The sequence below is a fragment of the Cebus imitator genome, unplaced genomic scaffold (genome assembly GCF_001604975.1).
Source record: "Cebus imitator isolate Cc_AM_T3 unplaced genomic scaffold, Cebus_imitator-1.0 Scaffold211, whole genome shotgun sequence".
Taxonomy (NCBI): Eukaryota; Metazoa; Chordata; class Mammalia; order Primates; family Cebidae; genus Cebus; species Cebus imitator.
Genome location: NW_016107526.1, coordinates 2,500,737 through 2,525,627, shown reverse-complemented (window position 1 = coordinate 2,525,627; position 24,891 = coordinate 2,500,737). Strand labels below are relative to the sequence as shown.

Here is a 24,891-nt window from a genome sequence, read left to right as displayed (position 1 = left end):
GTTTGATAACAGCATACATTTAGAAGATGCTTGTTCTTCACTTTCCAATCTCCTTTTAGCCTTTGTCAATAACCTTGCAGGCTCCCCACAGGTGGTTCCATTTGTAATCCATTTGACACAGCGAGACTATCATAATTAATGAACCTCCCTACAGCACTGCCAGTGACCTAGAATGTAGGACAGGAGGGGTGCTGAAGCAGTGGAAAGAACAGCGGGCCGAGAGCCAGGAGATCTGGCCCTTGTCTGCAGCCCGTGGCGGAATTCAGCTGCGCAAGGGTGGCTCGTTCTTTTGTGCATCTCTTTGCCTCTAGTCTTAAACTGGATGGATGGGAAAGAAAAGACTGTCTAAAAATGAAGGCATAATCACTAACCATTAAAATTCCTGCCCTTGGCCACCTTCCTTTCTTACATAAGAAAGTTGATTTAAAGTAAACTGTTGTTGAGTCCACTGAAAGTTGATTTAAAGTAAACTGTTGTTGAGTCCACTGAAAGTTGATTTAAAGTAAACTGCTGTTGAATCGAGTTTTGACTGTAGTAGAAAGAGGAGAAGGTAGGATTAAATCTTTAAATGCTGAATAAACATGGAACAGTTTTGGAGTTGAGGGCTGAGAAGGAGCCTGGAGAATAGGAGACTCAGCAGCATTTTTATAGGTCAGGGGTTGAGATGGAAAAAATGGGGACCAGGAGTGGTAACTTTTATCTTTTTTCTCATTTAAAGACCCATGTAAATAGAATAAAAATAGAAAAGAAATAAGCAGTTAGAAAACAGATGGCTTTCTATAATGGTTTTCATCCCATTAGAATCATGTTTTGACAATAAGGTCCTGCAGAAAAGAACTGGAATACTTTTCTCCACATTTTGCCCTGCACCATTTTCTGCACATATTAACCTAGACCTGTATAATAAATAAACCACCTGAAAAGAATTCCAGGAAGGAATTGGGGAAGCCTCTATGGTCTATCTCAGTCTACGTAGAAAGAAGAATCTATGATGTCTTCATTAAAGGTGCCGTATGCATCTGTCAAAATGTTCCCAGAGAGACTCGTCAGGTTCCCTCTGGATCCTCCAGTTCAGACACAGTCCCCTTCCCCAATGGTCAGCTAAGTAGGCTGTGAGGTCATGTTAAACACATACAGAACAGAGATGTATTGTCGCATGTGAAGGGTTCCCATTTCTCCCCTCAGGGAAGAAGCTCAAATTTCCCATAATCCTTTACTTCAGTTATTTCTGATTATTAAAATCCTACTGCACCACTTCCTTCTGAATAAGTTCTTGCTAGCATTTTGCTTTTTATTTCCCAGATAGATCCAAGGTTCAAGTCCTGGGTATAATTTACTTTGAGGACTATTCCCTTTTCAGTCATGTTTTCACTCATGATATCAACCTTCAATTATTATTATTATATTTTAAAATGTTATTACAATTCTAATTTTTTTCTGTGTGTATGAAGGTGATACAAAGTCACATAAAATATTTATATGATATTCTTTATGATTAGAAATTACCTAACTAAATAGAACAAAATTTCTGTCTTTCTATTAACAAACAGTCAAAAACTGCTGGATGAATGATCACTAAATGGGGAGGGAACGTTTAGGATGATGTGATTTAAAATATAATGGTTTTCATCCTGTTAGAGTCATGTTTTGACAATAAGATCCTAAAGAAATTCAGACTGGGGGGCCCTGGGCAGCCATCCTCCTGGAAAGCTGAATGTGAAGGAGGGCGAGAGGCCAGGGTACTACTGTTGAAGGAGGCTTGCCAAACCTATGAAGACACTGAGGACAGCTTCAGACTTGAGCTGCAGATCTAAAGTCCCAGGGCCAATGCTTTGAATTGCAGGCTCAAGACCAGCCTCACATGTACACTACACATGGTCTGTTGCAGAGTGAGTGGTAGCAGGGATTCCTGTATTTGATGGTGATTTGGGGTTCTCTTGAGCAAAGCTGGGTTGACCAGCTTGTAAATAATAATAATGACAGTGACAACAATAATAATAGCAAAGCATTTGTCAAGTGTTTGCTCTCTAAGTTTGGTAGTAGGCATATGACACGTTGCTTCATTTAATCCCCACAAGAAACTTCTGAAGTAGGTGATACTATTATCCCCTTTGCAGGGATGAGGAAATACATTTGCAGAAGTTAAACAGTTTGTTCCCGGGTGCAAAGCTGCACGGTGGCAGAGACAGCATTTGAACCCATGGCTAGCCTTAATTCAAAGCCCTTGGTTTAAACACTGTGCTTATTTCTGGCAACAATCTTCCATGTAGTGGTCAGAGCAGTCACTCATCACTACAGCATGTTTTCCACTTTCTTAAAATATTACACCTGTGGCTCAAGCCAGTTGGCCTTGGTGAGCAGCCCCTTCAGGGGATGTTCTGAGTTATCTGATGTGCTGTAGCCCCTGCTTATTTTCTGACCTCCACCCCTGTGCAGCTCAGGCCACACTACTCCTCAGCCTCTTCATCTGGTGTTCTCACTTCCACCCCTCCACCTTCTGCTGAGCTGCTCCTGGAGCCAAGAGGAGCCTCCAGCTCCACTGCCAAATCCACCTCCTCCTCCTCCTTGCTTCAAGGCAAGTGGCACCCTGTCTTCCCTCCCATCAGGCTTTGCTCAGTGAAAACAAGAGGAGTTTCTTTCTTGCCTCCTAGAAGCCTTTATTCACCTCTTGTACCACTCTCTGAAGTTGATACTTCACCTATGGCTGCTCCAGCCATGTATGCTTAATGTAAGTGCTTATTATTGGTCCTGTCAATCTCTGGGGCTGCGAAGGTAGGTGCAGATTTAACAAACATCCATTGTTTGTGACAGGTGTTATTCTACTATGTCCCAATGCTCCAGATACTGAGGATACAATAGTTTCAAAGGCATGCAGAGGACTTTCCCTCATTCTAGCCCTCTCATTTCTGTGTTAGGGCATACACTCCCACAGGATAGTTCTGGAGACAGACTGCCTGAATTCACATCCCAGCTTTTCTACTTACAGCCTGTGTGACCTTGGCCAAGTTAGCTAACCTTTCTGTGCACCAGTTTCTAGTAAATTGGGAAACACTAATAGCATTTCCCTCAAAGTTGTTTAGAATTAAATAAGTTAATGCATATATTGAGAAGTATTAATATGTACTGAGAACTTACAGCATGCCACTATTCAAAATACATTCAAAGTATTTTGAATAGTGGCATGCTGTAAGTTCTCAATATATGTTAATTTTTTGGATTACTTTTTAAAGATAATTACACAAGTGGGTGGCAGAGATCTTCCTTTGAAAGTGTTCTTAAGTCTCTTGCTGTGCCTGCAATGGTGCTTTCCACAGTGAGTAACAGGGCCAGTGGAGGAAGAGTTTGTTTTAAGGTCAGAATGTATCTCGGGCCCCCTCAGAGCAAGCTGTGTTCACCAGAGTCTCTAGCCTCATTTTGATATCTATTTGAGGAAAGACAAATGAATGCTCAATGTCTTTTACTGTTTGTGTAAGACACATGCTTTAATTTCCAGGAAACAATTCCCAAGGTTTTCCCATCAAAAACACCCTCTGCCTCAAAGAGAAATGACAAGACTTACCTTGATTTTTCAGTGGTAAAGGCATAGTTTCCCTGAGTTTGCTTAAAAGGTTTTTCATTTCTCGCATGTCTCTGTAAAGTTGATAAAAAGACAGAATAATCAGTTGTAAATTTTCAAAACGAAATCTCAAACAATCTGTTCTATGAGACAACTGAAGGATGAGAGTCTGTGTCTAATTGTACTAGCTCTAGTTTGTACTAGGCAAATATTGAATTTATTTTGCTTTTACAAGAAAAAAAAATCTGAGATGGGTTGGCTCAGGAAAAAATGAGAGCTACTCTGCCAAACATTTCTACAGGGCATTCTTCTGTAGGAGCCCTCATCTCTGCCTCTAGTCTGACCTGGCTGAGATCAGAGAAGAGCCATTGGTCACGAGGACAGTGCTTAAGCTTTATAAAGAGAGGCCAAGGATGTACAACTGGAGCAACAGGGCAAACTTGAGGAATGGGTGATGGTGCTATCCAGGCTTTATGGTCAGAGGACTATAATGGCTGTGTATATTCACTTGCTGTTATTTGCTTGTTTTTCAAAATTTGTATAAATTTAAGGGGTACAACTGTAGTTTTGTAACCTTGACATATTGCATAGTGGTGAAGTCTGTGTTTTTTGTGCATCCATCACCCCAATAATGTGCATTTTACCCACTGAGTATTTTCTCATCACCCATACCTTATCACCCTTCTGAGTCTCTGATGTCTATCATTCCATACCCCATGTCCATGTGTACCCACCATTTAGCTTCTACTTCTAAGTGGGAACTTGTGCTATTTGGTTTTCTAAGTTGCTTCATTGAAGACAATGGGCTCCAATTCCATCTTCTGCTTGGTTTTAAAAGTCTCTTATTACCATGATTAGAATTCAGTGTAACTCAGGTATTAAGCATTCACCAGGGCCAACACTTATTAAATTGACTTGGAATAACAAAAGAGTAACAAATTCTAAAACTTCCAGAGAAGAACTCCTTACAATGGCTGAAACAGAAGGGGGTGCAGTATGAGAAAGAGAGGGAAAACCACCCCACCTGGGGACAGCTGGGCCTTCCTCTAGCAGGGACCCGTCCCTCCACACTTCCTGACTTCAGCTCACAGCATGCCGTGCCACTGCACACATCCAATATCTTCCCTCATCTCAGAGCATACGTGGTCATAAAACTCCCGAACTGTAAAGCAGGAAGCCTTCTCAGGAGGCTTCTAGTCTAAGGTAGGGGAGAACTGACCTTGTGAAACCCTTGGCACAATGGTTCCTACCCATGTCCAGGTAGTTGTGCATTGAAGACAGTGCACTTGAAACCACAGGATGCAGTGGCAGATTTCATTTAAAACAGCCAGGAACATAATTTGGTACAAAAAGCAGATGCATCTTTTAATTAACTGAGGATAGGTAAGCATTGGCAGGTACCATGGGTTTAGGAAAGTTTTGTGGGGAAGATCATCCTAAAGTTGAAGAAATTGTACTCATTTATTTTTCTTCTGGCATCTGAGGAAAGACAGTCACCATTTAATTTTAGGTATGAAACCCCTCAGTCCGCTTCACAAAACACTACTGTTCTGTTGAGCACGGTTTGAGGACCACTTTCTTAGGGTAATTCTGGAGACCTCATGGGGGCTCCTTTTCAAGTATTGACTGATATGTGAAGAGTAACTCAAGTCTCAGTAATAAGTGATTGGGAAAAAAAAGGGAAAGCAGCCTTGAGGATCTGCAGAAATATACCTGTAAAAACATTCCGGCTGGGTGCGGTGGCTCACACCTGTAATCCCAGCACTCTGGGAGCCCGAGGTGGGTGGATCATGAGGTCAGGAGATCGAGACCATCCTGGCCAACATGGTGAACTCCTGTCTCTACTAAAAATACAAAAAAAATTAGCTGGGCATGGTGGTGCATGCCTGTAGTCCCAGCTACTTGGGAGGCTGAGGCAGGAAAATTACTTGAACCCAGGACGTGGAGATTGCAGTGAGCCAAGATTGTGCCACTGCACTATAGCCTGGATGACAATGCGAGACTCCGTCTCAAAAAACAAAAAACAGACCATTCCAAATCCACTCCCATGGGTGTGAGGTGTGAGGATGTGTCTATGGGCTGCATGCTGATCAGGTGAGAGAGGAGGGCAGGAGAAAGGAAACAGGGCCCCACATCCACAAATGCAAAGCACAGTCTGTTTTCATTTAAGATTTCAAAGGCAGTTGGAATCGGTGAGAAAGGGCTAGGAATGCAACATGGGGGATTGAGGCAAGGTCTCCTCTAATAAAGCACCCATTCTCCACTTGGCTGTGCACAGGAGAATCACCTTAAGCCCAGGTCCCACCCCAACAGAGTCTGATTCAGTTGCCTTATAGTGGCACCAAGCGATCAGTATTTTAAACATTCCCTCATGATGACTTAACTGTATAGCCCAGTTTGAGACCCATGATCTCTCAAGGCAGAGAGCCAAGGAGAACTGAGTTAGCCACATCCCAGACCAGGTCCACTGTGCCTACTTCCATTTCCTTTGACCAGAATCTGGGCTTTCAGGCTGAACTGAACCATTGCCAACACTGGGCCATAACTATCCTACTCTTACCACCATCCCTTCTTATAAGCTTATAAGGCTTAGATACAGCTGCTGTCCAAGGTTTGCAAAGGAAAATGGCTTTGCTGATGGTTTATGCCCTGATATGGCATTTCAGCAGATATATTTTTTTTCCCTAAGAACAGAGCTAAGAATTTTCTATTTTATAAATTAAGATAAATCAGTCCCTCATCATTTGTCTATAGTGCAATCAAACTGTGCCAAACAGCTTTATTGTTTGAATTGTTGTATTCCAAGCTTATACAAAATCCAAGTTTTATTAATAGCACATAATTACCACATGTTCCAATTTTCTATAAACATAGAAATTTGGTAATTAGCTTTAGAATTATATTACAATCTGAAAGTAGAACCACAATGGCTATAAATGCCATTGTGTGTTATATTTCTAAAAATAAAAAAAATAAAATGTTCATTATCTTGTCAGTGACTCAACCTCATACACACAGAACACTCAGTGGAACTGCCCAGTATTCATTTAGCTGCTTGGTGCGAGCTCTGGGGACATTAGTAGCAAAGGGCACAGATATCAGTGTAAAGGCAAATAAACAAGAGCCTTATCTTACTGCCTCACAAAATGTCATTTTTAGCATCTAGATAGGAAAAGGTATTTATTATAATATTATTATTACTCTCTTTTCCAAAATAAAACAAAATTACTGTAGAGTCTCTTCTTTTCAGGAAATAAACTGCCTCTCTAGAAGTGAGCTACTGAAGTTAAGACAATGCATTAACTTGCTTTGACCACTGAGGGGCCACCAGCCACCTTATGGAGAGTAAGGGAAGGGGGCCCTGGGAAAAGCCCTTTGTGAAATGGACAGAAGGTTTAGCCCCCGAATGGCAGCTAAGCAGGCTGTTCCATATACCTGAAATCTGAGACTCTACTGGAGGCATCTTTGTGTAATTTTGGATTTTCTCCCTTAAACAAATGGGAATTTTGGGCACCAGCCCAGTAGGTGAACTGTGACAACATGTAGACTTTCTCCCCTCCAAGGCAGCACACTGTTCTCATTTTCCACAGAGATACAATGTGTTGGAGTGGGAGAAGCAGAGGCCTGGGAGCCTGCGCCTACTGTGGGTGCTGCTAGTGTTCCTCCGCAGGATTTGGACTGCTTACCCTCTCTTGTCTCAGTTTTCTTGTCTGCAGATTAGGCAGTCTTCAGGGTCCCTGCCAGCACTCTGCTCCTCTGGCACACCAAAGAAAGCACTGTTTTTGAGTCTGAACTAGAAAACCTTGTCTCTCTGTGGCTCCTAAGAGCATTAGCTGGAGGAGGATTGGCAGCCTATTCAGGGTAACTTCCCACTTACCTTTCAGTGTTCTCAATGTCTGTGGAAACCTGCCAGGAATGTTGCTGACTATCTATGGGGGATGATGAGGAGTCTTCTAGGGCAGGTGTTTCAGCACTTTCCTCAATTTTGCAATCCAAACTCTTGGTTCCTCCACCAAGTTCCTTTCCTAAGAGAGGGAGGGTGTTGGTAAAGAGAAGAGGAATAAGAACTCATAAATGCAGGTTCTATACACAGGATGTCATTGCAAAGGTTGGCTATACATTGAGTCAAATGCTCCATTAGCCCTCACAACTTTCTTAGTAATAAAATAATTATATATACATGTATGAGTGTGTGTGTTTGTGTGTGTATGTATGGCATGTCTTCACAACATTCTGGAAAGACAGCATGAGGTCAGTGCAACCTAAAAATCAAGATAAAATTAAGGCCTCTGTCTTTGGTAGATTATTAGTGTTTTATATCCCATTCTTAGTGAATTAGATTAAGTTAGCTCAGGAGGAGGAAATTAGCTTGTGAAATCTACTGGCTTTTAGTGCTTCGATGCAGGGGCAGGTAAAAGGGCCAGGAACAGGTGACACCCAGCAGAAAGAATGAGATCCCCTGCTGTTTTCTCTGATTCTAAACACTGGCCCTCTCAGCTTGCAGCAGGGATCATGCAGCTGCCTTCCAATTCCTTGGCTCTCCAGTCTCCTTCAGCACATCTTCTATGAGAAGAGAGCCCGACCTTGATTCAGCCTTACACTGCCGAGACCATAAAGTACCATCAACTCAAGTGTGAACATCATGTGCTGGGTAGCCGTCCACAGCAATGCACTGCATACCCACTAAGACTTGTATTTACCATGATTGACCTCAAGTGAATAAATCAGTACTTTCTAGAAACAAATGTTCAAACTGGTTCAGCCATAAATTTATATGAAATTACATAGAAAGTTGTGGTCTATGGCCTAGGCATAATCTCTGAATGTCTTTTATTCTTTTTTGAAAATCTGTGCATTCACAGGGGGTATCCTAGTACCATGGAAATGGTCAATGAGGCCTGAGAACTGAATTTTAAACCTGGCTTAATCATTTGTTCATTCACTCACTCATTCATTCATTTATTTACAAATATATCTTGAGTGTCAGCTACCAGCACTGGGATTGATGCTAGAGATAAAGAGGTGAAAGAAAGTGTCTCAGGAGCTTACAGTGCTAGAGTTAAACAACAAAAACATTATACAAATAATTACAAAGCTGTTGTATAACATTATGTAGTCTGGAAAAAGGATAACTATTATATATAGTTTTTTCTTCCTTTATCCAGTTTTATTTTTATCATGTAGATATAACTCCAGACTAGTTGTTAAGCAACTCTTACAGCCCGTATCATTTAACATTCTTGAGGCCGTGGCTGTATCAGCTCACCTCTTAGCTCAGTTTTCCTAATCCTGCTGTGATTGTTTTGCATTAACAAGAAAACTAACGAAAAAATGAAACATACAAACTTGTGAAGAGGATGGCTGCTCACGGTAAAATCTAACAGGAAGTTTTTTCCTTGGATTCCTGCTGGAGGGAAGTAGCAAAAATCTCATCCTGCAGTTTCTAACCCATGTGGTAATAGCACAAGGAGAAAGAGCGAAGCAATTAATTGGTTGTATGCCTTTCACCAACCTATAGTAGAAATCAACTTCTGGACATTCAGCTAGAGCACATGTACAAGTTTACTGATGAGAAATTTTGATCCTTTCTTGTGTGCTTTATGCACATTGATCCTGGATGATGGGACTTGCCTGAGGAATTGTTTTTCCAATTTTATGGTATGCTCTTGCAGGGATGTTAATTAAGCACATAATTTAGCACATTACCATTTCACAGTTGGAGGGCATTGACCTCTTAAAAGCATTTGCATTTTGCCTCCTGGCAGAGTACGGCAACTGCAGTGAGTCTACCAGCCACATATCTCTAGGCAGGGTCAGCCTTAGGATGTGAGTCTGAACAGGGGTAGCTAAGGGGAGGGGGCAAAAACAGGGCTCCCCAAAACAGTCCTCTGCTTTTCAAAACCTGAAGGCTTCTGTTACACTCCTGTGGGTTGGAAATGCCTTGGGGAATGGATTATGGTTTGGGCATCAAAGAGGAGGAGGGGAAGAAGATTCACCAGAATTCTCTGGTTCATGGGCTTTGGGGCCATATTATTCCCTGTCCTGTGGTCCAGGATAAGAGCCTGAAGCTTTTATCCCAATGGAGACAAGGGAGGACAGTGGGAAATGTGATATTCCTGGTTGGAGTCCTCTCTCCACCTCCCTCATATTAAACCTTTTACATGCAAAGCCATAAATGGAATCTAGTTGACAAACTTTTGATTATACTTACCACCTGCGATTATTCTGCTACTTACAAGACAAATGCCTTTCCGTAACTTTTTCAAAGTAAAGCATCATTTTAAGGATTTCAAAGATCCTGAAACAGCCCTATGGGCTTGTGAAGGGAGGTAATAACTACTTTTCCTATTTTCAGTGACTTTTAGATCTAACTCTGCTAAAGTAGCTGAACCAGAATGGAAACCATGAATGTTGGCCCTCAGTTTAGGGGTTTCTGTGAGCTCACAAAATCTCAGCAGAAGTTTGATATAGTATCTTCTTAGCTAACATGCCTTAAAAGATAGAAAAGATCAATATGGATTTAAAAGGTTTTCAATTCCAGAATGTATGTGGTGTCATGTTTACTCTGCAAGTGAAGTATAATTGCTCTCATTTACCAATAGTACTGGACTTTATGTTAGGATCCCTTTTCACCACATTACCTGTTTATTGCCTTCATAGAAAGATCCTCTATCAGAAATGATCTTGCTTATGTATTTGGTTACTAGTTTATTGTTTGCCATTCCCAGCCCCACATTCATCTCTCACTTCCAAACTTTGTAGATAAACTCTGTAAAGTCAATAATTATACCTGTCTTCTTCAATTCTGTAAGTCTACTGCAAAAGACCAAGGCTTACACACAGTAGGATCTCAATAGACACACAGCATCAAAATATGTAATTATACTATATATGTTACACAATCTGCTTTGCTACTGTAGTCTGGCTTAGAGATATTTTCATGTTAGTGCATTTTAATTTATGGACTGCTTTCTAATGGATGGGCAGTCTTCCATAATAAGGAATTTAGGTTGTAATTTTTCTCTTTTTCCACAATATGCCAATATAAAACAGATCCTTTGAGGCAGAATACTGAGACAAAGTATATGTACGCACATTTTACGTTTTAATATATATTGCCAAATTGGCCTCTGAAAAGGCTATGCTAATTTATACTTTACGTCCACCAGTGATAAACCAGAGGGCCCATTTCCCCACCTCTTTTCCAGCACTTCATATTATCAACATTTAATTTTTGCTGACCTAATGGGGAGGAAATAGAATCTCATTGCACTTTTATTTTTCATTTACTTTGTTTGTACTGAGGTTAAACTTCTTTTCTTTTTTGTTTTCTACTTTGTTTTTTAAAAGAATTTAAGTTCAGGGGTACAGGTTCAGGTTTGTTACATAGGTAAAAATTTATTTTCCCATGTTTAATTGACCACCTTTGTTTGTTCTTTACATTTTCTATTTGTATCAGTTCCCATTTAAACAATGGGTTGCCTTTCTTATTGATTTGTAGGGCTTCTCTCCATATAATGGGTACTGATTGTTTGCTATAATATACTGTTTATATCTCTTACTCTGTCATGTCTTTTAATTTTGTTTGCAATGTATTTTGTCAAAAGTTAAATTTGTATAGTCAAAGCTGTTCATCTATTCTTTTATGTCTTTTGGTATTATGTCTTGCCTATATTTTCTTCTAATACTTGCACAGCTTTGAAATGTTCAGTTCTGTAATTCATCTGTAATTTACTTTTATGTATGGTATGATATAAGAATCTAAATTTTTAGCTCAAATGAAGAGCCAATTGCCCCAACAGCATCTACTGACTTTTCTATTGACTTTGCTCTTTCTAATTTATTAAGTGCCCACATAAATGTGGGTTTATTTCTGGATATGCTATTTTATTTTATTTTATATTTATCTATTTATTTGTTTATCCTTGTGTCAATTCCACGACATTTTAATTATTATGTTTTTAGTATTTGGTAGAGAAAGTTCTCCTTCAGTGTACTTTTTCCACTGAAATTTTGAATCCACTGCAATAAAACTATAAATTACTATCATGTGAGACTTTGATCTTTATTAAAGCATGAATCATTGATTACTTTTTAAGCATTGTCTAGGTTTAATGGTTTATTTAAAATTTTTTCTCTTCTTAAGTTAATTTCGATAATTCATTCGTCCTAGAAAACCATCCACTGACAACATTTTTAATAGTAGAAAGTTGAATATGGTTTTCCCTTGTAACTGTTTCATACCCTAATGCTGTTTATTTATGGCTCCTGATTTCTTTGTTTACCACCTTTTCTTGGATTTCAAACATATCTTCCTCTTTCTCGAATTCAGTTTTTATTTTTGGAAGCATATACTTGACTAATTACTTCAGAGGAGACCTGTAGAATACAAAATTTCTTAGTTTTTACATGACCAAAAATACATTTTCTTCTTTTACTCTCTCTCTCCCTTGGTGCTCACACTTAGATTCTAATTGGCTGGATATATAAATTCATTTTCAAACTAAGTTTTTCTAATAACTAGTATGACATTGTTCTTTTCTCTTTTATCTATACTTAGGGATGCACCAAATTTTTTTAAACTTTGATTAAATATGGTTCAATACAATTTGATTCTATACTATTATTTAATATATAGTCTATATTTAAATTTCCCCAATGGTTTCAATAAAATACTTTCTCATCTCTTTTAAAATGAGGGGTCCATTTAGGGATTATGCACTGCATTTACTCTTTTTTTTTGAGACAGGGTCTCACTGTGTCTTCCAAGCTTAAGTGCAGTGATGATGATAGCTCACTGCAGCCTTGAACTCCTTGAGATTTCACCTTGCTTGCAAATTAGGCTATTGTAGTTTCATGGATGCTGGAAGAAGACATGAGATTTCCGGGTCAGATACAAAGGTTGTTTATTACTCACAGAACAGCAATAGCCAGAGGATCAGCATTTGTGCTGGTTTTTTGAGTCCTAATTCCCACAGTGAGGTGCAAAAGGGCCAAACAGTACTTGCACTCACACTGGGCTGTATGACAGGAGGGGAGAACCCTGAGCTTAGGGATGCTGTGTCTTTTATAAGAATGTCTGCCCTTTGCTGAAGAGGGAAACATTTTCATTGTACTGAATAGTAAGCATGCCTTGCTCTGGAAGAAACACTGTCTCTGTTTTCCAAGGCATTTCCTAAATAAACATCCTTGAAAAGATAGGGTAAAATAAAGGACAGTCAGTGCCTTATTTTTGCAAGATGTACAGAATGTGAGAGACCAATGGAGAATTGTCTCCCAACACTAATTAACCCATCTATTTTTATTTGATTGATAACATTTTTACTTCCAACAAATTTGGCTACTTCCTTTATGTTAAAGACAAAACTTGTTTTATGAATTTGCACTCATAAATCTCTTTGCATATATTGATCACATATATTTTAAATTTTTATCACTTTAAAAGTTTGTTCAAGTATTGGTCATTTGTTGTATTTTATTTTCTTTTTATAGTGTTTGTTTTTCTTAAAAATATTGTCATTCCTGAATGTCTATTCAAATTTGTTTTTCAGGACCTCTGTCTCCCCATTATTATAACAATGTCCTTCTTCTGGTGATGATGGAGAAGGGACAGGGTGTGTGGCTGGATGATATGTGTGTAAAGCATTTCTTCTGGGTGTGAGAGTTTCCCATCTCCAAAGAGGGTACCTGGGTATCCTGCCTGGTTTTGGCCCCGTGCCTGATCTAAGTTTCCTGTTTACAACTCCAACACCAGTGAAATATATTGAGCAATTTAGTCTGGAAAAAGCACTATAGTCATGTGCTCACTTTCTTTTTCTTCTGCAGCTGTCCTTGTGGAGGCTCAGATTTATTTTATACTCTTTTCTGCTTTGCTGCCCAGTCCTGACACTCACACTAGGTGTCCTCCTGGGGCAAGCACTGATAGTCTCTGCCGCTCAGTGTGGGGTAGACCAGCTTTTCCTTAATACAATTTCAAACATGAATTTTCCTGACAGCATTTCCAGCAATCTTTCCCATGATTTGCATTTGTTGACTCTGAGTTTGAAGAATCTCTGGAATTGATCTCATTTTCACAGAAAATTTCTCCTGCTTGAATTTCTTCTTGAGTTTCTTGTCTGCTAGGGTTTCCTCAGTTCATTTATTTTCACCAATGTAATCCCAATTGCTTTCTAGCTTTGACAGATTTCTCAACATTTCTAGTTTGTTGAAGTCATCCTTCCTTGTTTTTCAAGGTTGTGGGAGACTGTTTTGTGTTTGTTATCCTCTATTTACTTTTACTCTTACTACTAGAAATGGCTGTGTGACAGAGCTATGGCCCATGGACTCCAAGCATGAATGATGTACGCCTCTTCCACACTGGCCCCTAGAAGTCCTCCTATAGGATCCTGCAGGATTTCCTTGTCCCCCAATTGACCATTTGACGAATGCAGAGAATGGAAAGAGCAACATTGCCCACTCTACCTAGCTCTGGCATTGGACTGCGCCATTAGTGAATAATGAATTTGATGGTTCTAATCCATTGAGATTTGGTGTTATCTTATACAGTAGTTATCCTATCCTGACAAATACAGGAACTAATATGGATTTATTCCTTTTATTATATGTTTTTTCTTTATTTCAGTGGATTTTCACCAGAAAGGAAAATATATGCATAAGTTCAGTCCAACATCTCTGGATAAACTTTTCGTCTAAGTATACTCTCTTACTTTTGACAACAGATACAGAACAAAAGCAGTTCATTCACTTATTCAATAACAATTAATTGAAACTTTACTCTGCTCCAGGCACTCTGCTAGGTGCTGGGGATACAACGGTGAACATACTCATGGTGATCAAAGTCTAGAGAGGACAACAGGTAAGAAACCAGGCAACCACCTCTCAATGTACCGTGTGCCATTATTAGTATCATGGAATTTCTTGAGAGACACATTAAGTGGGCGTTGGCCCAGGCTTGGAGGGTGAGGAAAATCTTTCTGAAGAAAGTTATGACCTTCATAAGTTATAGCTTGGAGGGTGAGAAAAATCTGAAGAAAGTTATGACCTTCATAAGTTATCTAAGTTATGACCCCAAAAAAGTATAGGGATGGGCCAAGTGAAAGGGACAGGGGTAGGGTGAGGTAGGATGGGTCATATGTCCCAGGCAGAGGAAAAAACTGGAAGGAACCTGCAAGTTGATGTTCCTCAAAGTAGTTCAAGATGGCTCGAGTTGGGTAGGTCAGGGTATAAGGGTAGGTGAGGCAGGGATTACTGGTGAGATATGAGACTGAAGAGGTTCGCAGGGTCAGTTCATATTCTTCTGAGCCACTTAAGAAGGCAGCAGAGTCATCCAAACCTGGAAAGTGGCCCATTTGAGTTCTGTATCCTCAGCATCCCCCGCTTTGACAGGTTATCCTCAGAACTGAGCACTTGTTTTCACATATCAGGTGGGCTCTCTGCCCTCTTCCTGGAAAAGAGGTCAACCTGTGCCTCCAAATGGTGACTTCAAGTCAATGTTTTGCTTTGCCCAAGGGAGTTGATGTACATTTGAAATCATTTCTTATTATGAAATGAAAAACTCCATCCCCTGAAAATTCAATTTCAGGCCTCAGTGAACAAATATTTTCTCAGGAGGGGATGGGGGTAGGGGAGGAAGAGAACCCTTAGAGCACCTTAAAATCATACCATGCTGGTTGAATCATTGTTTAGAACTAGGACATCAAAAACTTGGCTACTTTCCTTAGAGTCTTGCAAAGCTCTTAGCCTTCAGCTCCTTGGGGATTTCCATGTATTTTTAGTTTGTTTATGGATAATATAATAGGCATGTTTGAGGAAAATTTAAGGGAAACCACCCATGAAGCACATAACAAATTGGAATCCTGGTTATTCTTACATTCGTGAGAAATTGCTGGTCATTCAGGAGAAACAAAAACACATCTGACTAGGGGGCAGTCTCAGGGGTGCAATAGAGCACTCTCAGCTTCAGATGTCCTCAGCACAGGCACCAGAGGAATGGGCTGGGAGTCCTTTATCACACCCACTCTAGAGACCTCTTTCCTTCACATCTTATTTCTCCCATCCTTTCTCTTCCAGTTGTGTTTCCCCCATTCTACTTTACTTTTTCTCTTCCCTTTCCATTCCTTCTTGCTTTCCTGCCTGTCTTCAGCCTGCCAGTGACAATGGGAAGTACTGCCATAGATAGTATCTTTTTGGACATCCTTAGTTTGGTCTCTAGTGTCCAGTAGAGTCAATTTATCTATTTGAGTAAATTTCTCCAGGAATCAAAACAAATAAACCAATCTTCTCTGGGATGATACTGTATCACTGCCCTATCACTTCCTTGGTGGCAGGAGTAAATTTCCTACATCTTTTGTGCTCCTGACACATTACCTGCTATGATACTACGCACAGAACAGGCTTTCAGGATAGTTTTCATGCTGACTGAATGTGAACAACAAAATGAACATGGCTTACGTCAGATTCATGGATGCTTATCCCAACAGTTATACTAACTCTGATGCATTTTCATAATTGCTAGGTGATTTTTAACTCCATCACTGTGAAAAGGACCGGGGAAATGCGGGCTGTTTTTTTAAGTAATCCACTTTTATTCTTTTGTGTTTCTAAAAAGTATGTAACTTAACTAGAAATAAATTATATTAATTCAGTTAGTCATTTACCCTTATTAAAAAGTAGTTTCAAAGGTTTTTCCACACAACAGTAAGAAGATATTCTTAGGGCCATAAAACACATGGCAAAAAATAATAATTACACCACACCCAGAGCTCCATTCTTCCCATGCACTGGGAGATAAACATTTTCCAATTCAGAAGAGATAGAAAACCATCCCCTTCCCCCACTGCCCTATGGCCTCTGGGCTCCTTGTGGCACTGCTGTCCCATCACAGCCCCCAGGGTAGCAGCCTTCATGGTAGTGCCAAGTAGCTGTGTAAGAAGCACAGAGCCCCCTTGGACCACAAGAAAAGAGCAAGCAATAGAAGATACATTCAAAGGATGTCCTATGGGACTCTGATTGCTCCTTTTCCAGCCCCTAACATAGAGTAGCACAGTGTACAAGATGTATTTACTTTAGAGTTAATTAATTCAGACTTTTCCATACTGGATGTCATGGCTAACTCATGTGCCTTTTGGATCACTCAAATATTTCATTTTATTTATTTACCTTTACTGTATATAATAGTTTCTTAGAATTAAACTTTTTTGCCCAATATAAAATATTTTGTAAATAAGATGATCTATGGAGTTTAAATTCTCTCCAGCCTTGAGGGTAACTCTCTGAACTTAGTGTTATTTTGGTAAGAAACTAAATACACAATGGATTTTAGCTATTAAGCAGGGTTTTGAAATATGCTCACTAATCATTAAATAAGATAAAATTCAGCTAACTGTGCTACTATCCTTTATTTCTCCTGTATGTCCTCCTGCCCTTCTCCAACATAGCTTAGAAAGAACGGTCTCGTGTGGGGCAATAACCACAAACTTTGTAGTGGGAACAATGTGCATGATGTTGGGCAACTTACCTCAGTGAGCTTTGGGTTCCTCATGTGTAAAATGGGGCAAATATACTTGAGGATAAAATGAGATCATATGTATAATGCATCTGGCAAGTAGAAGGTACACAGTACGTGGAAGCTACTATCATTGCTATCACTGTTATCCTACTCTTTTTTTTTGAGACAGAGTTTCACTCTTGTTCCACAGGCTGGAGTGCAATGTCACAATCTCGGCTCACTGCAACCTCCACCTCCTGGGTTCAAATGATTCTCCTGCCTCAGCCTCCCAAGAAGCTAGGATTATAGGTGTGAACCGCCACGCCTGGCTAATTTTTGTATTTTTACTAGAGAAAGCAGTTTTGCCATGTTGACCAGGCTGGTCTCAAACTCCTGACCTCAAGTGATTGACCTGCGTTGGCCTCCCAAAGTGCTGGGATTACAGGTGTGAGCCACCCCACCCAGCCTGCTATTATCCTGTTCTTCAGCCAACATCTTCGTTGACTAAAGGTGACAAATAGTGTCTCACTCACTGGTATATGAAGACATGGAGATAGAATAGAAGAAGGCTTTAGATTATCCTTGGGTTTCAGAAGTTGGTTATTTTTATATTCTTCAAACACTACATGTATATTCTGGTCATTGGTAATATCAATGTTCATGAAATTGTTTCCTTCCTGTTGTTCAAGTCTCAGATTAAATTTTATCTCCTTGGAGAGCTTTGACTGCCCCTTCCAAAGTAGCCACCCAGTTACTTTCTATTACATCATCATCCATTCTATTTCAATTGTTTGCATTGCACTTATTAGTATTCGAGACTTTTAGAAAAGTTGTTTATTTAAATTCTTTCTTTCCCCCTCCTCTCTTTCTTCTCCCTCCCACTACCTCTGCTCTGTCTCTCTCTCTCCTCTCTCCCTCTGCATTAAAATATATATTTCATAAGAAACAAAACCTCTTCAGTCTTTTTCTTTTTTTGGGAGATAGTGTCTTGTTCTATCACCCAGGCTGAAGTGCAGTGGCACAATCTCCGTTCACTGCAACCTCCACCTCCTGGGTTCAAGCAGTTCTCCTGCCTCAGCATCCTGAGTAGCTGGGATTACAGGTGCCGGCCACCACACGCAGCTAATTTTTGCTTTTTTACTAGAGATGGGGGTTTCACCATGTCGGCCAGGCTGGTCTGGAACTCATGACCACAAGAGATCTGGCTGCCTCAGCCTCCCAAAGAACTGGGATTATAGGCATGAGCCACTGCACCTGGCCTACCTTTTCAGTCTTACTCATTGCAGTCTCTCACCACCCAGAACAGTGCCTTACATATGACAGATACTCAATAAATATTTCTTCAAAGAATGACTGCATGTTTCCACTTAGAATCTGAATCATAGTCTAAGATTTATTCTGCTTTATTTCTTCTAATCCATTGTTCTATTTTAGTATCAATTGCCTCATTACATTAGGAGATAAGGCAGCTATGTTCTATTTCTGTCTTTATGTTGCTGGCTTCTTTTATTGGTGTGGATCACCTCCTTTATATTTCTTAATATGATGCTGAATACACTGGAGTTTTCACTGCTCCTATTTTATTCTTTGTCTTGAGTTCATCCTGTATTTTGCTAGAAGATGGTTCATTAATTTCTCATTAGTGCATCTTGAGCTGTTAGTTCCAGGCAGATTCTGAATTAAGATTTTTCGACTTTTAACATTTCTCTATTTTTTTCCTTTTGTGATTAAATCTCCTCTACATATTTTTATCTCTGTATTTACCATGGTGGCACATTTTAGGGAAGAACCCATCATATCTTAGAGGGAGAAAGGGAGGATGGGGTACCCTCAGAGGACCTGGGGACAATTTTGCTGTAAGCTATGGCAGAGAGCACAAGTAGAGTCAGAGGGGACCACTGACAGAACAAGGTAAACTGAGAACAAAGATGGAAAGGGCAAGTTCACATGTGAAGGGGAGCTGGATTGGAGTTTTTTGTCATCTCTGCTCTTTTCAGAATGGGGCTGTTGCCGTAACTGTTTGAATAGAGAAAAGAAAGCAAGAGAGAGGAAAGCCATGGTCAAGATGGCAGGATCATTCAATTCCCTTAGAAACCTGGCTCCACTTTCTGCCAACAAAGGGAATGAAATCGCTTTTCATCTGGTGGCAGAAAACAGGCATTAATGGTCAATGTGATACATGGACTCAGTAATGGGAAAAGATTTCCTACGTAAGTAACTGTGAAGAAGTGAGAACAACTATTTTTCACCATAAACATAGAAATTGGACTTTGTCAAGTGATTCTTCAATCTACAACTTAAAGTGTTAGAATATGAAACTACAAGATGACTAAAATTATTCCCATCTGTCACCTTCTTAAAACAAACACAGTTTTTCAGAGCCACTCGCTACCTGATATAACTCAGTAGCCTTTATTATACGTGGATTTTACCTCACTTTACTGTAATTTGCTTTCATTTTGTTGGCTGTGAAGAAAGAAAATCACTTTAGTATTATTTTTCTTCATTTCTTTGGCAATAGGATGATCTTGCAAAGTGTAAAGGTTTTTTGAAGTAGATTGTACCAATCAGATGTATGAGACAGCAAAAATTCAGAAGCATGGTGCATGATATAAACATAAAAATCCACTGAAGGTATTGTTAAGGACTAGAAAGATAGTTATAAGTTGCTTAATTGGGAGAGAAGGAGAATCTTCATTACTAAATTCAAGATTACTGCAGGAGCTTTTGAGTTATTTGAGGCTTGTTTTTCCCCAGAAAGAAATTATATTCTTAACCCCTGCAGTGACCTTGTGTGCCCCCTCTCTCCGAAGAGTAAACTCATGTCATGACTACTCAATACAATAGTAAAACTAAGTGATATACACGATTCTATCTGAACTTCTGATGGCAGCCAGGGAGGTGGATAGACATAAAAACAAAGTAAATGTATAGGTAAATGTGAAACAGTTTGGTTTCAATATCTCATCCTAATGAAAAATTGACTAGAGTCTCTCATATAGAGCCAAATTTAGTGACTCAGTTGCAATCCCTTTTTTTCCTTGATGGAAAAGAAATGCTGAAGAAGAGGGGATGGCAAACTTTTAGCACTCACACAGAGGGAAAAGAGTATAGCTTGCACAAAGGATTAAAAGACCAGTTTTTATTTTATTTTATTTATATTTTGAGATGGGGTCTTGCTGTGTCGCCCAGTCTGGAGTGCAGTGGCGTGATCTTGGCTCACTACAGCCTCTGCATCCCACCTCAAGTAATCCTACTACTTCAGCCTCCCAAGCAGCTGGGGCTACAGGCACACATCACCACACCTGGCTAATTTTTGTATTTTTTGTAGAGGCAGGCTCTCACCACGTTACCCAGGCTGGTCTCAAATTCCTGCACTCAAGTGATCCTCCTGCTTCAGCCTCCCACACTGCTAGGATTGCAGGTATGATCCACTGTGCCTGGCCTCCAGTTTTTATTATAGCATTACAAGAAATAAACCAGACAGAGATTCTATGCAGAAAGAGAGTTCAAGTGTTATAGACTAGAACGTGAGCCATAATTCCCCTAAAACCCTGGGAACTATTTGATTTCTCAAAGGAAGGCATGTAGTGAGGTCATCCAGACAGGCTCAATCCCCAGCCTGAGGCCTCACTAGAGGTACCACTGTTTGGTTAAGAGTATATTATCATGTAAAAGCTAGTCTGGCATCTTAAATCTCAGTAAGCAGACCTCTTTCTATTGAATAAATGGTCCTTTTTGCTAAAATATGACATGAAATTAAATAAATATATGTATATTTATATTTTATATACCTATATATTTATATGAATTTATATCAATTCTGGGGAAAGGAGACTAATTTCTTGATCCATGCTTTCTCCTGCTATCTCCACCACCTTGCCTAAAATTTGGAATCACCTACATTTCAATTCTTAATCGACTGCTCATTTCACGTCTATACATATTTTTCCTGAATCATGCATTTTGACTCAAGGCCTTAAGTCACATTAGCATAGCCTTCCTTCCCCATTTCTTGTTTTTATGAAGATGAAGCATGAAGCATTTGTCTGCCTTTCTCTGCAATGGTAGTAAGGCTTCCTGACTCCTCTCTGCCTACTTTTTTTTTTTTGAGACAGAGTCTCACTCTGTCACCCAGGCCAGAGTGCAATGGTGCCACCTCGGCTCACTGCAACCACTGACTCCCGGGTTCAAGCAATTCTCCTGTCTCAGCTTCCCACATAGCTGGGATTATAGGCGCATGCCGCCATGCCTGGCTAACTTTCTATATTTTTAGTAGAGACGGGGTTTCTCTGTGTTCCCCAGGCTGGTCTTGAACTCCTGAGCTCAGGCAATCCACCCACCTCGGCCTCCCAAAGTGCTGGGATTACAGGTGTGAGCCACTGCCCCTGGCCTCTCTGTCTACTTTTATGAGTTGGGGCTCCAAGCTTCAAGGGTTGCAAGACATATGTTATGTCTCTTAATTTGTCTAACTCTTCTGTTGTAGTTTAATACTCTTGGGTTGTGGTCTATGGAACTATCTCTTCCTCAACTCATTTCTGGCTATTCATGGTCACTGGAGCCAAGTACTCTTATTCTTTTAACCACGGCGTCCTAAGAGTCATACACTTCTGTACTAACTACAGGTTCCTGGGCAGACAGGTTACTCTACAGTTTCCAATGATATCAAAGAAAGAACAAAACCTAGTGACATCAGCTGACATTTTCTATGCTATCTTGATGGCAGGAATATGAATTAGCACACGATAGAAACAAACCAGAAGTCCAAAATATTAACATAGTGTTAATCTCTTATTCGTAATAAAGGAATTAATGGTGAGAATAAAGAAATAGAAAGCCTGTATCATACAAATATGTAACTAAAAAATTTAAAAATGATTTCTTTAATGTAATCATCCCTCCCCAAAAGCTAATATTTTGTCATTCCAGATTTTTTCAGGAAAATTGTCTAGTATATATTTTCATTCATATGTTTGCTAGCACTTTATTTTTTCTGGTTTAATGATATTTTCCTTCATGCTTACTGCTAGTGACTTATCTTCACCTTCAATATATTTCATAAGCCTACATGTTGCTGTTTTCTTTACTCCTAAATTAATTAAGAATTTCTCAGCAATAAAACAGTCTCCTCCTCCTCACTGCTTTAACTCTACTGGTACCTAGAGAAAGGTAAGAGTCTATAGGACAGCTAGTTCTTAGACTTGCATTCTGGAAACACAAGAGACTTGCCAGGAGTGTAGGCTACGTGCATACTTCCGAAAAGAGTAAAGAATTACGGTTTCTTGGCTACAGATGTGATCAGGGGGTTACGCACATATTCAGTTGAAATATCCCAGTGACTTGTTCTTTTATTTTTTGCCAGCAGTTAGAAAAGTAGCTTTAGAGGCGTTTCTAATTCAGTACGTCTGGGGTGAGGACTAAGAATTTGCAATTCTAACAAATGATTTGGACACTGATGCTGTTCGTTCAGGGGCTGCACTTTGAGAACCACTGCCTATTTCAGTGGTTACATCCCCAGTTCCTGGAGACAGCTCACTGTATGAGCCATCACACAGCTCACACTCATCTGAGGCACCCATCCCTTTTGTATTTGCTTTTCATCAGCATGGGGGAGAAAGAAGAATGCATAAGGCCACAATGAAAGTGTACAATTAGGGGAGTAGACAGTAGCAAAGCAGAATGGCATGGTAAGGGCTTGGAAATTTTTCCTTTTATTCATATGGAGGGTGGGGTGTGCTTTATGGTTTTTGGTCTTAAAGGGTACAGGAGCATTTCTTAATCCTCACTGTGTTTCAGAATCACCTGGTGTGCCCTCAGACATTTGAATTCAGTAGGTCCTTGGATAGGATCCAGGCATCTGCATGTTTATCCAGCATCCTGGATAATTTTGAAGCAGATTTTCTAAGGATTACATTTTAATAGTGATTTTAGAAGATAGAAATCCAAGTGGACACTTAATCCTACGTGGGGGAGAAATCAAAGATACTATCAGGTATTTTCTTTTTACGAGTTGTACAAGGAAGTTTAGGCCCTAGAGGAGGGGGCAGCAGCTTATCTAATTATTTTAAAAAATAGGCAGAGAAGGAAGCAGAGCAGAAGATGACAGTGAAGACAGGAGGCAGTGAAGACCAAACGAGCTCTCAATTAAGAGGTGACTGCTTTTCGTTTGCGTGAAATGACCAAATGCAACGAGGAAGCAGTCTGGCTGGAGAAATCCCTTTTAGTTATAAAGAGAGAGCTAGCAGAGAAGAATTGTTGCTTTTAAAAAAATCAGTTGTGAAAAGACAAAAAGAAGGAGGGGATGGCAAAGGAGACCAGGTGGCAAATTGGTGAGCTAGAGCAGGAGTGGGAGTAGAGATCACTGGGTGTTAGGACATGCCATCAGCAAGGAAGATTCCAGTGGCAACAGGGCATAAAATACTGCAGGTGCAGCCAATGCAGACCTGGGAATAAAACTACCTATTCGTTGTCTATTCAGTCATTAAAAGGAATGAAAATACTACTCTGTATGTGTGTTTATGTGTGAATGCATGTACACGTTTGTGTGTGTGTGTGTGTGTGTGTGTGTGTGTGAGTGTATGTGTCAGAGAGAGAGAGAGAGAGAAAGACATCAGGCCAATGGCATCAGTTTGGATGTCATGAGTATGTCTGAGTATTCAATTTTCTCATCAGGCATTAGGAATATCAAGGAGCTAATCTCTCTTATATTAATAACAGAAGATAGAAACCCTTGCAAGATCAGCCTTCAGAAGGCAAAAGAAAAAGACATAATATGCACATATTGGGAAAAATGTTCTCCTGTCTGTGGAGCAATGTAGCAGAGTCTTGTTTTCAGTCCACCTGTGTGCATACATATATGTATACACAAGATTCGGTTTTTACAACTACTTCATGTCCTTTAGTTCCCTCCAAACTGAAACGTTCATTTGATTTCAAACCTTTCCTTTAAATGCTTCTTTTTTCATATGAAATATCTTTCTTTTTCCTTCCGTAACTGAACCCTAGCTTCAGAACCCTAAGGTTTTCCCTGAGTGTTTCTAAGTTCTCTGGCCTTTTCTATCTCTGAATTTAAATCATAGGCAAGGATTATCCTCTATGCACAGCTCACCCTCTACCATTCTCCTGAGCTCAAGCACAAAAACACTGTATTCTGGAAGTTCCCAGTAAATTATTGTTCAGTGAATTAATAAAGAAAATACAGGTTGAATCCTCTGGTGATGGATACTTTTGGCTTCCTACTTGGCATCCTTCCCATTCCACCCTTTCCTATCACAGAATATCCACTGATTGGTGGGGATGACTCCACCCCCTAGCTCCAGGAATAGGCCTTGATTGCTTTAACCAATCAGTGGAATTCCTCCCCTCTACTACTGTGATTGGTTTAGGCAGAGGCCTGGGCCAATCAGAATGAAGCTCAGAACTTTTGCTCTGTAGTCAGGAGAAGTTCTCTCTCATAGTGGACAGTGTGGGGTGCAGATGTGATGACTACAATTGTTGCAGTTAGCTATTGTGAGGGAAGCCAGCTTGAGGATAAAGCCAACACTCAGAAGGCAGAGCATCATTTAGAACGGGAGTTGGAAGTCTGGTGAAATCATGCTGAAGCCATGACTAACTCTGGAGGGTACAGTCCTTTGAGCCAATATATTTCCTTTATGGTTTAAGCCAGAAAATGAGGTTATCTATTACTAACCTCCCTGCTATTTATGGAGTTCCCTCTATTTTTAAATCTTTGGGACACTATGTAATTCGTCTTCTTGCAACTTAATTCATTTAGGAAAATAGCACTCTTGGATAGCATTTTCTCCCCTAGTAAAATCAGTACATATTTTGCTGTTTATGCTGAATCTAA

The 24,891-nt window shown here is 39.9% G+C and overlaps 1 protein-coding gene across 2 annotated transcripts in view; it reads right to left on the bottom strand.

Annotated features, from left to right (window-relative positions):
• The window catches only part of LOC108317878 (regulator of G protein signaling 7 binding protein), a 110,331-nt gene that overhangs the window by 11,170 nt on the left and 74,270 nt on the right, over window positions 1–24,891 (bottom strand). Inside the window, exons 4-5 of one of the 2 annotated variants that reach the window (XM_017548582.2) lie at window positions 7,434–7,581; window positions 3,560–3,630 (exon numbers count right to left, since the gene is read on the bottom strand). In XM_017548582.2, coding sequence (XP_017404071.1) covers window positions 3,560–3,630; window positions 7,434–7,581 — 219 coding nt within the window. Of the gene's footprint in view, window positions 1–3,555; window positions 3,631–7,433; window positions 7,582–24,891 lie in introns of those variants that run through there. The other variant, XM_017548583.2, reaches the window with a different exon arrangement.